Raw genomic sequence first — 16,775 nt, forward strand, 5'->3', positions numbered from 1 at the left:
GTTAGTCCCAATAAATGACACATCCTTTTCATATATCTAACGCTGAATAAGTTGAGTATCCCCTGCGAGACAGTACAGTACCTGGCGTGGTGAAGGAGGTGAACTTGTAGAAGAAGTCAGAGTGTTTCTTCTTACAGCTGAGACCCACCACAGTGCCCACGTCCAGAGGCAGATCTCTGACCAGACCACCAGTGGTCAGCTCATACAACTGCAGGATGTCCTTCACGTCATGGACATAGTTGACCAGCAGGTGGTGCTGGTTCACACAGGCCACAGAGCCTATAGGAACGCAGAAAAAATGCTCACAATGTAGGCTAAATGGTTTCTTTATGAGCATATCAGCAGGTCATTTATTTCTGTTTAAAAACTTGAAGCATTATAAAAGCATAATGCACCAACAACCTGGCATATACACTGAGTGTACAAAACATTAGGAACACCTTCCTAATATTGAGTTGCACCCCCATTTGTCCTCAGAACAGCCTCGATTCGTCGAAAGCATTCCACAGGGACACTGGCCCATGTTGTTTCCAATGCTTCCTACAGTTGTGTCAAGTTGGCTGGGAGTGGACCTCTACTCTGAATAGTTCGCTCCATCTCATCCCACAGATGCTCAATTGGATTGAGATCTGGTGACTGGGCAGGCCACTGCAGTAAGCTGAATTTACTGTAATGTTCTTGGAACCATTTCTGGATAATCCTAGCCTTGTGGCATGGGGCATTATCCTGCAGATGGATACACTGCTGCCATGAAGGGATGCACCTGATTGGTAATGATGTTCAGATATCCCGTGGCATGCAAACGTTGCTCCACTTTTATCAAGGGAACCAAGGTGTGCCATGAAATCACACCCCGCACCATCACCACCACCAGCCTGCAATGTTGACACGCAGCATGATGGACACATGTACTCGTGGTTTTCTCCATACCCTAGTCCCCCCATCAGCGGGAAACAACATGAACCGGGATTCATCAGACCAAGCAATGTTTTTCCCATTTTCCAGTGTCCAGTGTTTTTGTTCCTTAGCACCACAGCAGCTGCAGTTTCTTGTTTTTTTGCTGGAAGAAGTGGAACTCTGTAAGGTCATCGGCTGCCATACCCCATTCGTGTTAATGCACGAGTTGTGCATTCTTTTATGGGTCTTTGGACACCAATGCTGTACTGGACTGTCACTTGACTAACTGTAGTCAATCTGTTACGCTGCTCAATTAGTTTATCATGTATGCTAATTTTTCAACGTTAAAGTACACTGCTGTTTTTTCTATTGTCCAACAGATGGCAGTCTGCTTCTGTACAGCATGGAACACAAACTCTGACTCCTTTCACCTCAAGTGGACTTTGTCTAAGATACAGTAACTACACTGGACATTCTAGTAGAGGTCGACCGATTAATCATCATGGCCGATTAATTAGGGCCGATTTCAAGTTTTCATAACAATCGTTAATCGGCCTTTTTGGACACCGATTATGGACGATTACATTGCAATCCACGAGGAGACTGTGTGGCAGGCTGACCACCTGGTACGCGAGGGCAGCTAGGAGCCAAGGTAAGTTGCTAGCTAGCATTAAACTTATCTTATAAAAAAACAAACAATCTTCACATAATCGCTAGTTAACTACACATGGTTGATGATATAAATAGTTTAACTAGCTTGTCCTGCGTTGCATATAATCAATGCTGTGCCTGTTTGAACTTCGCCGAACGGGGGATGATTTAACAAAAGCGCATTCGGGGACAAAAGCATATTCGTTGCACAAATGTACCTAACCATAAACATCAATGCCTTTCTTAAAATCAATACACACAAGTATATTTCTTTAAATCTACTAGGAAAATTGTGTCACTTCTCTTGCGTTTCAGTGCAAATAGAGTCAGGGTAGATGCAACAGTTTGGGCCGCCTGGCTCATTGCGAACTCTGTCCTAACAAAGACCGTAATTAATTTGCCATAATCTTACATAATTATGACATAACATTGAAGGTTGTGCAATGTAACAGCAATATTTAGTCTTAGGGTTCCCACCCGTTTGACAAAATACGGAATGGTTCCGTATTTCACTGAAAGAATAAACGTTTTGTTTTTAAAATTATAGTTTCCGGATTTGACTATATTAATGACCTAAGGCTCATATTTTTTGTGTTTATTATAATTAAGTCTATGATTTGATATTGCAGTCTGTCTGAGCGGTGGTAGGTAGCAGCAGGCTCGTAAGCATGAATTCAAACTATGCACACTACTGCGTTTGACAGCAGCTCTTAGCAATGCTTGAAGCACAGTGCTGTTTATGACATCAAGCCTATCAACTCCCGAGATTTGGCTGGCAATAGTAAAGTGCCTATAAGAACATCTAATAGTCAAAGGAATATGAAATACAAATGGAACAAAATCCTGCACACCCTGTAGCTCTTCAGAACGGAGGGAGGGTTTAAGACCACTGCTCAAGTTCTCTTACCCAGGACGTCCTTGTCATGCTGGGGTAGGAGGGTCCTCCAGTGGTCCTTGTCTGGTTTCTCCAGGTCAATGTTGATCAGGCAGTAACGAGGGGCGTCCAGGTTGGTGCGGAAGGTGAACACACTGCCCTCGTTGGTGATGTAGGAGTACTGCGCCTCAAAGTTAGCCACCAGCTTTACCCAAGGCAGCAGGCCTATAGGTACAGGTGCAGTCAAATACTGAACTAAATATTATAAACACAACAGGTTAATTGTTGGTCCCATGTTTCATGAGCTGAAATAAGAGCCCAGAAATGCTCCATACGGACAAAAAGCTTATTTCTCTCAAATTTTGGGCACAAATTAGTTTCCATCCCTGTTAGTGAGCATTTTATTGGGGGTGGGGTAGTGCTGAATATTTCTGTCTGCAATAAAGCCCTTTTGTGGGGAAAAACTCATTCTGATTGGCTGGGCATGGCTCCCCTGTGGGTAGGCCTGGCTCCCAAGTGGTGGACCTATGCCTTCCCAAGCCCACTCATGGCTAATCCATAGATTAGAAATTGTTGCATGTTGCGTTTATATTTTTGTTCAATATATATTGGCACACTTGCAATATACAATGGAGCAGAATGTGGTTAGAGAGAAATCACCAGTAAACTAGAATCAAATTCATTTACATTTTGAATCATTTCGTCCAGGCCATTTGAAAAACCAAAATGTCCGCTTCTCTTGGTCCTGTGCAGTCGTAAACCCATATACCAAAAGTTGTTTTAATTTCAACACATTTTAGAAGAAAAAGTGAATCATGCAAGGGAGCGAAAATATTGGACCGCATCTGTACAGGACAATAAGAACATTGTCTGAATAAGACGATAGGGACAGACCTGTGATGCCATTGGGCAGCTTCTGCAGGTCACAGTACCACAGCTGGTTGACTGGCTCACAGCCCTCTGTGATGTCCAGCACTGCTATCCTGCCGTCATCTGACACCTAGAGAGAGAGAGAGACAGAGACAGAGACAGAGACAGAGACAGAGACAGAGACAGAGACAGAGACAGACAGACAGACAGACAGACAGACAGACAGACAGACAGACAGACAGACAGACAGACAGACAGACAGACAGACAGACAGACAGACAGACAGACAGACAGACAGACAGACAGACAGACAGACAGACAGACAGACAGACAGACAGACAGACAGACAGACAGACAGAGAGAGAGAGAGAGAGAGAGAGAGAGAGAGAGAGAGAGAGAGAGAGAGAGAGAGAGAGAGAGAGAGAAAAGCGAGTGTTTACTTACAAACTGAGATCAAATGATAGAAAGAGAAGACGGATCCGGGATTGAGAAAGAGAGGCAAACAAGGTGGAGGAGGGAGACAAAAGTGAGGGAAATGAGAGTGACAGCAGTAGATTTACATGGAGAATGTGGTGTACAACAGGTAGGAAATGGAATGAAAAAAACATTTGCTCTTCTAAGCACACCGTTACTCCACTGTGCCATTTTGGATTGTCAGGGAACTCAGCCACCAGGATGTCCTCTGATTGGTTGGTGCCAATCACATGGTAGTAGAGTTTCTGGTTGAGGTTGGATGTAGTCTCTGTGCCTGTGTGGAGAAATGCAGAAAGCTGATTGGGTAACAGCACCTTTAGCGGAGTTGCATCAACTGAATGCATGCGGTTTTCAGGGATACAGCCAATTCAACCTAGCTTCCTTTTCTGCTGAAAACTGGATGTGGGAACTAGGGCTGTGGTGGTCATGTAATTTTGTCAGCCGGTGATTGACCGTTAATTAGCATAAACACAGGGCCTCCCGGGTGGCGCAGTGGTCTAAGGCCCAGTGGTCTGCATCGCAGTGCTAGCTGTGCCACCAGAGATTCTGGGTTCGAGCCCAGGCTCTGTCGCAGACGGCTGTGGCTGGGCGGCGCACAATTGGCCCAGTGTCGTCCGGGTTAGGCTGGCAGGGATATCTTTGTCTCATCGCGCACTACCGGCCCGACTCCTGTGTCGGGCCGGGCGCAGTGCACGCTGATCAGGTCGCCAGGTGTACAGTGTTTTCTCCGACACATTGGTGCGGCTGGCTTCCGGGTTGGATGTGCAGTGTGGCTAGGTTGGGTTGTGTTTCGGAGGATGCATGGCTCTCGACCTTCGCCTCTCCCGAGTCTGTACCGGAGTTGCAGTGATGAGACAAGACTGTAACTACCAATTGGATACCATGAAATTGGGGAGAAAAAAAGGGCTAAAAAAATATAAATAATAATAATTAGCATAAACATGTTAGCATCTCCTTGCTTCCTAACATAACCTATAAGCCACTAATGCAGATCTTTGGAACATCTACATTTTTAAAAAGTCTAATAAATAAATGTAATACAGCCAGTGGTTCCCAAACTTTTTATAGTCCCGTACCCCTTCAAACATTCAACTTCCAGTGGCGTATCCCCTCTAGCACCACTCTATACGATACATTTAATAAACATAAGAATGAGTGTGAGTTTTTGTCACAACCTGGCTCCTGGGAAGTGACAAAGAGCTCTTACAGGACCAGGGCACAAATAATAAAATAATGAGCAATAATTTTAATATATAATAATAATATATGCCATTTAGCAGACGCTTTTATCCAAAGCGACTTACAGTCATGTGTGCATACATTCTACGTATGGGTGGTCCCGGGGATCGAACCCACTACCCTGGCGTTACAAGCGCCATGCTCTACCAACTGAGCTACAGAAGGACCCATGCTCTTCATTTAACCATCTTACATATAAAACCTTATTTGTTCATCGAAAATTGTGAATAACTCACCACAGGTTAATGAGACGGGTGTGCTTGAAAAGATGCACATAACTCTGCAACGTTGGGATGTATTGGAGAGAGTCTCATTCTTAAATCATTTTTCACACACAGTCTGTGCCTGTATTTAGTTTTCATGCTAGTGAGGGCCGAGAATCCACTCTCACATAGTTACGTGGTTGCAAAGGGCATCAGTGTCTTAACAGCGCGATTTGCCAAGGCAGGATATTCTGAGCGCAGCCCAATCCAGAAATCTGGCAGTGGCTTCTGATTAAATAACATTATCACAGAACCGCTAGTTGCAATTTGGATGAGGCTCTCTTGTTCAGATATCGGTAAGTGGACTGGAGGCAGGGCATGGAAGGGATAACGAAACCAGTTGTTTGTGTCATCCGTTTTGGAAAAGTACCTGCGTAATTGTACACCCAACTCACTGAGGTGCTTCGCTATATCACATTTGACATTGTCCGTAAGCTTGAGTTTATTTGCACACAAAAAAGAAGTTGAGCTGTTTCATGCCTTATTAATGCACAATGCCTTAATGCACAAGCTGTGCATCATTCACAAGTGACAGGCTGATATTGTCACCCATCAAGACTATTCTTCATTTAATGTTATCTTTACGTATACTAAATAATATATGTGTGATATTACTAGATTTAGAATGGACCATTATCATGAACCTGTCAGGGGCATGGAAAGAATAATAATGGTTAATGGTTCATTTTCATGCCAGCCATGTTGCGTAACATGAGCTCATGAAATGTTCAATTACATTTGCATTGATGTCAGAGGGATAAGAACAGGCCTGGGCAACTCCAGTCCTCGGGGCCAGATTGGTGTCACGCTTTTGCCCCAGCTAACACACCTGACTCCAATAATCAACTAACCATGATCTTCAGTTTAAATCAGCTGTGTTTGCTAGGGATGATGGGGGAACAGTGTGACACCAACAGGCCCCAGAGGACTGGAGTTGCCCAGGCCTGGATTAGAGCTACAATAGAGTGCTGAGTACCGGGCAGTTAGCAAGTTTGGTAGGCTACTAATGACCATCGGTAGCATCAGAGATTGGAGAAGCCTAATTACCGTGGCTGAACGGCCACGTGGCATTTAACTGCCGTCATGACTCATGACCGCCGGTGTGGCGGTAATATGGTCACTTTAACAGCCCTAGTGGGAACTCCGCTCAGGCATTTATTTTACGCCTGCTATATCGGGTTAAGGTAACACTGATCAGGGGTGATTGATGATTGGTGGAAACACACTGAGAGAGATATTTGGAAACAGCGTTATTTTACGTTCTAGGCATGGGGGAGAAAATGTGTTACGAGACATTATCATTTAGAAGATTGTCTACACTTCCTCTTTCTCGTTTTCTATTCTCCCAGTCGGTATTAAATACAACGTTTTGGCCCCGCCCGCCTGTGGGGAAACCCCAATGGCTCACAGCAAAAACTTGACAGTTATTTACAAAACTACATTTAAGAAAAGTACAACCTGTCTAAAGATGACATTTTCAACATTGCCTGCTCCCAAGCGTTCTCACCTTAGAAAAACATACTATTGTACGGCTTCCCTCATGCCCCTTTTCGTGATGGCGCTAACTAATGTTAGCCACGTCAGTGAGTGAGTGGTTAAAAAAGTGAGTGGAGTTAAAAAACACTATACTAAACGAATAACTGTAAATTTCGTATCTGTGATTAAAGGTTTTCCAAACACATGCAGTGCCTTCAGAAAGTATTCAGACCCCTTGACTTTTCCATATTTTGTTACATTACAATCGTTTTTTCTCTCTCAGTCTACACACAATACCTCATAATGAAAAAGATAAACATTGTTTTTATCCATTTTAACAAAAAAATAATAATAATAATATTACATTTGCATAAGTTTTCAGATTAACTCACCTCCCTGACCAGTAGCCCTTCTCCCCCGATTGCTCAGTTTGACTGGGGCGGCCAGCTCAAGGAATAGTTTTAGTGGTTTCAAACTTATACCATTTTAAGAATGATGGAGGCCACTGTGTTCTTGGGGACCTTCAATGCTGCAGAAATGTTTTGGTACCCTTCCCCAGATCTGTGCCTAGACACAATCCTGTCTCACAATTCCTTCGACCTCATGGCTTGGTTTTTGCTCTGACAGGCACTGTTAACTGTGGGACCTTATATAGACAGGTGTGGGCCTTTCCAAATAATTTCCAATCAATTTAATTTACCACAGGTGAATTCCAATCAAGTTGTAGAAAAGTCTCAAGGGGCGGCAGGTAGCCTAGTGGTTAGAGCATTGGGCCAGTAACCAAAAGGTTGCTAGATCGAATCCCTGAGCTGACAAGGTAAAAATCTGTCGTTCTGCCCCCCAAAGCAGTTAACACACTGTTCCTAGGCTGTCATTGTAAATAAGAATTTGTTCTTAACTGACTTGCGTAGTTAAATAAAGGTGAAATAAAAAATGAATGTAAAAAAAGGTTGATCAATGGAAACAGGATCCACCTGAGCTCAATTTCGAGTCCCATAGCAAAGATTTGGAATAAACAAGTTATTTCTGTTTTTTTGTTTTTAATCCATTTTTAGAATAAGGCTGTAATGTAACAAAATGCGGAAAAGGTCAAGCGGTCTGAATACTTTCCAAAGGCCCTGTACATTAGCTACATGTACCCTACTTGGACACTGAGTCACCACAATTTCCCACTCTCCCATACCGAATAGTCTGAAGCCACAGGGCTCTTCTCACAGGCTCTATTTCCCTATGTAGAAGTATTGACCTGGTTACATGTACATTGAACAACACGGCAGCTTTTCGGCATGTTTTGATATTTCTATATATCTCAACATCAACTACAAAAAAAACGTTTTTTTACAATGACGGGAAAGAATGTTTGTTTTTCCCAATTTGTGAGAGTGGTTGAGGGGAATTCCTTCTTATGACATGAATACCGAGTATTTCTGCCCTCCACCCACATGCACTGTGCATGTATATTCGCTTGTGTACGTACATACTTTTACAATAGGTGTGTGTGTGTGTGTTTCAATGTATCTGTGCACTTGAACACTATTTTGTGCTGTATACAGTAGATAACATATACATGTGTTTGTGTATGTTTGCGTGCCTGTCTCACCATCAGCCTTGCCGTCCTGCCGGGGGTAGCAGTTATAAAACACTCCGCGGGCATCGTGGGTCCAGGCCAGGCAGCTGAACTTCACCCTGTCCAGGACATCAGGCAGCTTCGTGAGGTCATCAGCCTTCAGGAAGTGCACCGTCACCCAGTCGGAGCCGCTGGAGCTCAGGCCGTACGCAAAGTACTCGCACTCCTCCGATAGGCGCCCCACTAGAAGAGGAGAGGAAGGGGAAGATGAGAGAGGCAAGGATAGAGGAAGAATAGACATGACATTATGTGTAATATTCAAGTGTATAATGTAGTCCTATCATTGATGTTTTTATGTTTTAGCAAGGTACTCCCCCTTTGTCACAGCAATCAAATCTAATAACAAAGGAAGAATGTACATGGCTTGACAAGAGAGGGGTGGGGGGGGGGGAGTTGTGAGGGCTCAGGTTGAGACAGACAAAGTTACGGTGTGTTTGTGTGTATTACAGTAACCAGGAGCTCACTCTTCAAGGCTACAGTCCCATCCTCAGACAGTGTGTTTGGGTCAAAGAAGACTGTGGCTGGTCCATCCAGAGAGTCCTGCACATAGAGTGCATCCTGGTTCTGCAGGCCCAGGTTATGGAAGTAGAAATACCTACAGAGGAAACACACAGTAACACCGGTTACGTCATGGAGAGCATCAGACACACATATGTACTCTTTATACAGTGTATAACAACCCAACCAGTGGAATAACCTGTATGTGACATATAATAATGGCAGTATCTACCTGCAGTTATTAAGTAGTTACCTCTTTTGCCCTCAATTTTGTGAATTTTCTTGGGAAACAGAAACAACAGTAATCAGGCTTTTGCTCCAGCACTGAATCTATTGATTCAGCTCATCAACTGATTCCTAACCTGTTCTTGTAGGGGCAGCTGTATTTTAGTTAACATGTTTCCTCTCTTGTAAGGGCAGCTGTATTTTAGTTAGCATGTTTCCTCTCTTGTAGGGGCAGCTGTATTTTAGTTAACATGTTTCCTCTCTTGTAAGGGCAGCTGTATTTTAGTTAACATGTTTCCTCTCTTGTAAGGGCAGCTGTATTTTAGTTAACATGTTTCCTCTCTTGTAAGGGCAGCTGTATTTTAGTTAACATGTTTCCTCTCTTGTAAGGGCAGCTGTATTTTAGTTAACATGTTTCCTCTCTTGTAAGGGCAGCTGTATTTTAGTTAACATGTTTCCTCTCTTGTAGGGGCAGCTGTATTTTAGTTAACATGTTTCCTCTCTTGTAGGGGCAGCTGTATTTTAGTTAACATGTTTCCTCTCTTGTAGGGGCAGCTGTATTTTAGTTAACATGTTTCCTCTCTTGTAGGGGCAGCTGTATTTTAGTTAACATGTTTCCTCTCTTGTAGGGGCAGCTGTATTTTAGTTAACATGTTTCCTCTCTTGTAGGGGCAGCTGTATTTTAGTTAACATGTTTCCTCTCTTGTAGGGGCAGCTGTATTTTAGTTAACATGTTTCCTCTCTTGTAAGGGCAGCGGTATTTTAGTTAACATGTTTCCTCTCTTGTAAGGGCAGCTGTATTTTAGTTAACATGTTTCCTCTCTTGTAGGGGCAGCTGTATTTTAGTTAACATGTTTCCTCTCTTGTAGGGGCAGCTGTATTTTAGTTAACATGTTTCCTCTCTTGTAAGGGCAGCGGTATTTTAGTTAACATGTTTCCTCTCTTGTAAGGGCAGCTGTATTTTAGTTAACATGTTTCCTCTCTTGTAGGGACAGCGGTATTTTAGTTCCTACCTGTTTCCTCGCTAAAAGGGGCAACTGTATTTTAGTTCCTACCTGTTTCCTTGCTAAAAGGGGCAACTGTATTTTAGTTCCTACCTGTTTCCTCGCTTATAGGAGCAGCTGTATTTTAGTTCCTACCTGTTTCCTCTCTTGTAGGGGCAGCTGTATTTGGGGTAGTCATAGAGCTCAGTTAGCCGCTGGTGAAACTGAGGCCTGACCGCACACTGCTCCAGGAATGGCATGGTCAGCTTATTCTGCTCCTCCACAAAGGCCTGGGCAAACACATGCACACGCACACACACGTCAGAGTTCAGGAACAGGTTATAACTATAATGTTGCAATTCATCCCTCGTTATTGTGTATTTTCCATCACAATCACCTTTGTTTCGTCACTGTCAGGATCTTCCAACCAGGCATAAGGGTCATATATCTTAACCCCATGGTAGTCATCCACCTACAGGATTAAAAACAACACTTAAGTATTGCAATACACACTAAAAAACACACTTACGTTGCACACAATGTTTGAAAAGGATGAATCACTACCGCACCTGTCCAGCAGAGTCGCATAGAATGAATGTCAGTAAATCATCTTATGTTACATTTAATGGGGTATGGTGTGGCAATTTCCAATTAAAAAAAGATAACGTAATAACAACACAACTGACTGATTTATGGCCTATAGCATAGTGTACATACCTCTGGCTAAAGACAAAATTAATGCAACAGTTCCTCAGAACTTCAGGCCTTCGGAAGAGCCCGCAGCAGGAACAGTATCTCACTGGTTATTTTATTACATTGAAGCTAGAATCCTTAGTTACTACATTTAAATAAAATAAAATATATATATATATATATATATATATATACACTTCTCAAAAAATAAAGGGAACACTAAAATAACACATCCTAGATCTGAATGAATGAAATATTCTTATTAAATACCTTTTTCTTTACATAGTTGAATATGCTGACAACAAAATCACACAAAAATTATCAATGGAAATCAAATTTATCAACCCATGGAGGTCTGGATTTGGAGTCACACTCAAAATTAAAGTGGAAAACCACACTACAGGCTGATCCAACTTTGATGTAATGGCCTTAAAACAAGTCAAAATGAGGCTCAGTAGTGTGTGTGGCCTCCACGTGCATGTATGACCTCTCTACAACGCCTGGACATGCTCCTGAGGTGGCGGATGGTCTCCTGAGGGATCTCCTCCCAGACCTGGACTAAAGCATCCGCCAACTCCTGGACAGTCTGTGGTGCAACATCGCGATGGTGGATGGAGCGAGACATGATGTCCCAGATGTGCTCAATTGGATTCAGGTCTGGGGAACGGACGGGCCAGTCCATAGCATCAATGCCTTCCTCTTGCAGGAACTGCTGAAACACTCCAGCCACATGAGGTCTAGCATTGTCTTGCATTAGGAGGAACCCAGGGCCAACCACAACAGCATATGGTCTCACAAGGGGTGATCTCATCTCGGTACCTAATGGCAGTCAGGCTACCTCTGGCGAGCACATGAAGGGCTGTGCGACTGCCCAAAGAAATGCCACACCACACCATGACTGACCCACCGCCAAACCGGTCATGCTGGAGGATGTTGCAAGCAGCAGAACGTTTTCCACGGCGTCTCCAGACTGTCACGTCTGTCACATGTGCTCAGTGTGAACCTGCTTTCATCTGTGAAGAGCACAGGGCGCCAGTGGCGAATTTGCCAATCTTGGTGTTCTCTGGCAAATGCCAAACGTCCTGCACGGTGTTGGGCTGTAAGCACAACCCCCACCTGTGGACGTCGGGTCCTCATACCACCTTCATGGAGTCTGTTTCTGACCTTTTGAGCAGACACATGCACATTTGTGGCCTGCTGGAGATCATTTTGCAGGGCTCTGGCAGTGCTCCTCCTGCTCCTCCTTGCACAAAGGCGGAGGTAGCGGTCCTGCTGCTCTGTTGCCCTCCTACGGCCTCCTCCACGTCTCCTGATGTACTGGCCTGTCTCCTGGTAGAGCCTCCATGCTCTGGACACTACGCCGACAGACACAGCAAACCTTCTTGCCACAGCTCGCATTGATGTGCCATCCTGGATGAGCTGTACTACCTGAGCCACTTGTGTGGGTTGTAGACTCCGTCTCATGCTACCACTAGAGTGAAAGCACCGCCAGCATTCAAAAGTGACCAAAACATCAGCCAGGAAGCATAGGAACTGAGAAGTGGTCTGTGGTCCCCACCTGCAGAACCACTCCTTTATTGGGGGTGTCTTGCTAAATGCCTATAATTTCCACCTATTGTCTATTCCATTTGCACAACAGCATGTGAAATGTATTGTCAATCATTGTTGCTTCCTAAGTGGACAGTTTGATTTCACAGGTGTGATTGACTTGGAGTTACATTGTGTTGTTTAAGTGTTCCCTTTATTTATTTTTTTATTTTTTGAGCAGTGTCCATGGATTCTTGAAGAATATAACTTATAAATGCCTCATGAGCTTAGTTCAACTGTGGTACACCATCAAAACTCCAAATACAAGATCATTTTACTCCAATGTTAGTAAACAATGTACATATAAACAAACACTGTATAGCCTCAAAACATAGTTGAAACAATATTTGTTTTGTGATGGATGGTCAGTCCTGCATCCATACCGGTCTATGAATTATTGTGGTTAGATTTCTCCAGGCCCATCCCTCCGCTTTTTACCAAAACACAGGCTTTGTTATTGTTCCAAATTATGATTCTAGCTTGACATCATGACATTTCCCCTGTATAAAAGCAGTATAAAAATAAACGCCATAATTTGACATTTTTTTCAGGGTTACTCAGCTCAGCCACACTGGTTTTGCAGGCAGTGAGGGCCTGCTCTTTTTTGCTCTCTCATCCTGCAATCTCTTCCTTCTTGTGCGCGGCGCCTACCACTTTAAGAATGGGCGAGAAGAGGTTGGAAGTTTGAAAGCGCTGTTGGAATTTGACACCGACCTTACTCTCATCTCTCCGAGCTGCCGGGTACTTAAATACCATGGCGCAGTGTTTAAATGTGTTCTTATGTCTCTTCAAAGCCGTCCGTCTGTTTTACTTTCTTTGTCTGTCCGCCTGTCTGTCCGTACCACTACTCCACACGCTGCGTGACTCAGTGACAGGATGCCCGAAGTGAAAGTGAAATCATGTTCCCCTCTATTGTTATGACGGTTCACTAGTTACCACAGCCACAAGGTCAACATGGTCTCTTATCGTTAAAAAAAATCATGAAAACAGACACTTGATTTTTTTGGTCCTAATTTAAGTATAGGCATAAGGTTAGCACTGCGGTTTGGATCAGGATTAGGTTTAAAATGGGATTTTCTGAAGATCATTTGCAGAAATAGGCGGGGTTTATGACGTTGTGGCTGTGTTAACTAGTGACTACCGGGTTTCACAAACTGACATGGGCAAAGATTTGTTATAACTAATGCCGCGTTCAAGTGCTAGTCGGAACTAGGAAACTCAGAAATATCCTACTTGTAAATCGGTTGAGCGCTGCACGTGTATAACTACAACCATTTAGCAAATTTCTGAGTTTCCTAGTTCCAAACGCAGCATGAGTCATTGTTTATCTGTGACAGGTCTGTCTTGCTGAGGTCTGTCCTGCTCCCAACAGGATGTGATGTAATCACGATTCAGGCAGGTCAGGGCAAGGTACTGTCAATGATTACGGTGCCCTTATTTATTTTAAAGTTGTTGCTATGTTTTGGGGAGATGCCATCACCTTTTCGTTTTTTTTGGACTACATGACATTACACAGATGAGCACACCATTTCATAGAAGCCTTTTAGTTGCGCAGCCCTGGCATATCAATTCTACAGGAAATCTACGTCATAGTCTCATTTTCTCCCTGTATTTGTTTATTTATTTGTCTGAAGTTTGGGGGTATTTTAAGTGCAGAAAAAACTACACCCTGTTTTGAGTAGTAACGTTGAAAGGCAGATAAATGGAAGAGGAAAACAAGGGAAGATTTGAGATGGGCGTCTTGTGTCTGTCTGAGTGTGTATGAACAGCAGGTTGACGTTTATTGTCATGAGTCTTGTCCTGGAGGCAGAACTCAGCTCTAAAGTCAACATTGGCTATATTGTAATGTAAGGTTAGGGTTAGGCATTAGGTTTAGCAGTATGGTTGGGGTTAAGGTTAGAGTTAGGTTTAAAATCAAATGTTATGCCTTGTGGCTGTGCCAGCAAGTGACCACTACAGAGCTGCCCTCAGAAAAATATTAATGACAAAAAACGCTGAACAAAGGAGGTTTTGTTTGGTGTTAGTGGATGACTGTAAAATACAGTACAGTTGAAGTCGGAAGTTTACATACACCTCAGCCAAATACATTTAGACTCTGTTTTTCACAATTCCTGACATTTAATCCTAGTACAAATTCTCTGTCTTGGGTCAGTTAGGATCACTACTTTATTTTAAGAATGTGAAATGTCAGAATAATAGTAGAGAGAATTATTTATTTCAGCTTTTATTTCTTTCATCACATTCCAAGTCGGATAGAAGTTTACATGCACTCACTTAGTATTTGGTAGCATTGCCTTTAAAAATGGTTTAACGTGGGTCAAACGTTTTGGGTAGCCTTCCACAAGCTTCCCACAATAAGTTGGGTGAATTTTGGCTCATTCCTCCTGACAGAGCTAGAGCTGAGTCAGGTTTGTAGCCCTCCTCGCTCCTTGCTTTTTCAGTTCTTCCCAGAAATGTTCTATAGTATTGAGGTCAGGGCTTTGTGATGGCCACTCCAATACCTTGACTTTGTTCTCCTTAAGCCATTTTGCCACAACTTTGGAAGTATGCTTGGGGTCATTGTCCATTTGGAAGACCCATTTGTGACCAAGCTTTAACTTCCTGATGTCTTGAGATGTTGCTTCAATATATCCACATAATTGTCCTCCCTCATGATGCCATCTATTTTAGGAAGTGCACCATTCCCACTTGCAGCAATGCACCCCCCACAACATGATGCTGCCACCCCTGTGCTTCATGGTTGGGATGGTGTTCTTCGGCTTGCAAGCCTCCCCCTTTTTCCTCGAAACATAATGGTGGTCATTGTAGCCAAGCAGTTCTATTTTGTTTCATCAGACCAGAGGACATTTCTCCAAAAAGCACAATCTTTGTCCCCATGTGCAGTTGCAAACCATAGACTGGCATTTTTATGGCTGTTTTGGAGCAGTGGCTTCTTCCTTGCTGAGTGGCCTTTTAGGTTATGTCGATATAGGACTCATTTTACTGTGGATATAGATGCTTTTGTACCTGTTTCCTCCAGCATCTTCACAAGGTCCTTTGCTGCTGTTCTGGGATTGATTTACACTTTTTGCATCAAAGTACATTAATCTCTAGGACATAGAACACATTTACTTCCTGAGCGGTATGATGGCTGCGTGGTCCCATGGTGTTTATACTTGCGTACTATTGTTTGTACAGATGAATGTGGTACATTTAGGCGTTTGGGAAATGCTCCCAAGGATGAACCAGACTTGTGGAGGTCTACAATTTATTTTCTGAGGTCTTGGCTGATTTCTTTTGATTTTCCCATGATGTCAAGCAAAGAGGCAAAGAGTTTGAAGGTAGGCCTTGAAATACATCCACAGGTACACCTACAATTGACTCAAATTATGTCAATTAGCCTATCAGAAGCTTCTAAAACCATGACGTCATTATTACATTTACATTTAAGTCATTTAGCAGACGCTCTTATCCAGAGCGACTTACAAATTGGTGCATTCACCTTATGACATCCAGTGGAACAACCACTTTACAATAGTGCATCTAAATATTTTAAGGGGGGAGGGGGTGAGAAGGATTACTTTATCCTATCCTAGGTATTCCTTAAAGAGGTGGGGTTTCAGGTGTCTCCGGAAGGTGGTGATTGACTCCGCTGTCCTGGCGTCGTGAGGGAGTTTGTTCCACCATTGGGGAGCCAGAGCAGCGAACAGTTTTGACTGAGCTGAGCGGGAACTGTACTTCCTCAGTGGTAGGGAGGCGAGCAGGCCAGAGGTGGATGAACGCAGTGCCCTTATTTGGGTGTAGGGCCTGATCAGAGCCTGGAGGTACTGAGGTGCCGTTCCCCTCACAGCTCCGTAGGCAAGCACCATGGTCTTGTAGCGGATGCGAGCTTCAACTGGAAGCCAGTGGAGAGAGCGGAGGAGCGGGGTGACGTGAGAGAACTTGGGAAGGTTGAACACTAGACGGGCTGCGGCGTTCTGGATGAGTTGTAGGGGTTTAATGGCACAGGCAGGAGCCCAGCCAACAGCGAGTTGCAGTAATCCAGACGGGAGATGACAAGTGCCTGGATTAGGACCTGCGCCGCTTCCTGTGTGAGGCAGGGTCGTACTCTGCGGATGTTGTAGAGCATGAACCTACAGGAACGGGCCACCGCCTTGATGTTAGTTGAGAACGACAGTTTGTTGTCCAGGATCACGCCAAGGTTCTTAGCGCTCTGGGAGGAGGACACAATGGAGTTGTCAACCGTGATGGCGAGATCATGGAACGGGCAGTCCTTCCCGGGAGGAAGAGCAGCTCCGTCTTGCCGAAGTTCAGCTTGAGGTGGTGATCCGTCATCCACACTGATATGTCTGCCAGACATGCAGAGATGCGATTCGCCACCTGGTCATCAGAAGGGGGAAAGGAGAAGATTAATTGTGTGTCGTCTGCATAGCAATGAT

At 43.9% G+C, this 16,775-nt stretch overlaps 1 protein-coding gene across 2 annotated transcripts in view; it reads right to left on the reverse strand.

Moving 5' to 3' along the window:
* The window catches only part of LOC124043631 (prolyl endopeptidase-like), a 66,525-nt gene that overhangs the window by 4,444 nt on the left and 45,306 nt on the right, over window positions 1-16,775 (reverse strand). Inside the window, exons 1-9 of one of the 2 annotated variants that reach the window (XM_046362416.1) lie at window positions 13,072-13,385; window positions 10,475-10,549; window positions 10,234-10,367; window positions 8,836-8,966; window positions 8,345-8,554; window positions 3,919-4,040; window positions 3,317-3,422; window positions 2,456-2,647; window positions 82-279 (exon numbers count right to left, since the gene is read on the reverse strand). In XM_046362416.1, the coding sequence (XP_046218372.1) occupies window positions 82-279; window positions 2,456-2,647; window positions 3,317-3,422; window positions 3,919-4,040; window positions 8,345-8,554; window positions 8,836-8,966; window positions 10,234-10,367; window positions 10,475-10,549; window positions 13,072-13,113 (1,210 nt within the window). In that variant the 5' untranslated portion in view covers window positions 13,114-13,385. Of the gene's footprint in view, window positions 1-81; window positions 280-2,455; window positions 2,648-3,316; window positions 3,423-3,918; window positions 4,041-8,344; window positions 8,555-8,835; window positions 8,967-10,233; window positions 10,368-10,474; window positions 10,550-13,071; window positions 13,386-16,775 lie in introns of those variants that run through there. The other variant, XM_046362417.1, reaches the window with a different exon arrangement.

This window comes from Oncorhynchus gorbuscha, linkage group LG09, assembly GCF_021184085.1.
Source record: "Oncorhynchus gorbuscha isolate QuinsamMale2020 ecotype Even-year linkage group LG09, OgorEven_v1.0, whole genome shotgun sequence".
Taxonomy (NCBI): Eukaryota; Metazoa; Chordata; class Actinopteri; order Salmoniformes; family Salmonidae; genus Oncorhynchus; species Oncorhynchus gorbuscha.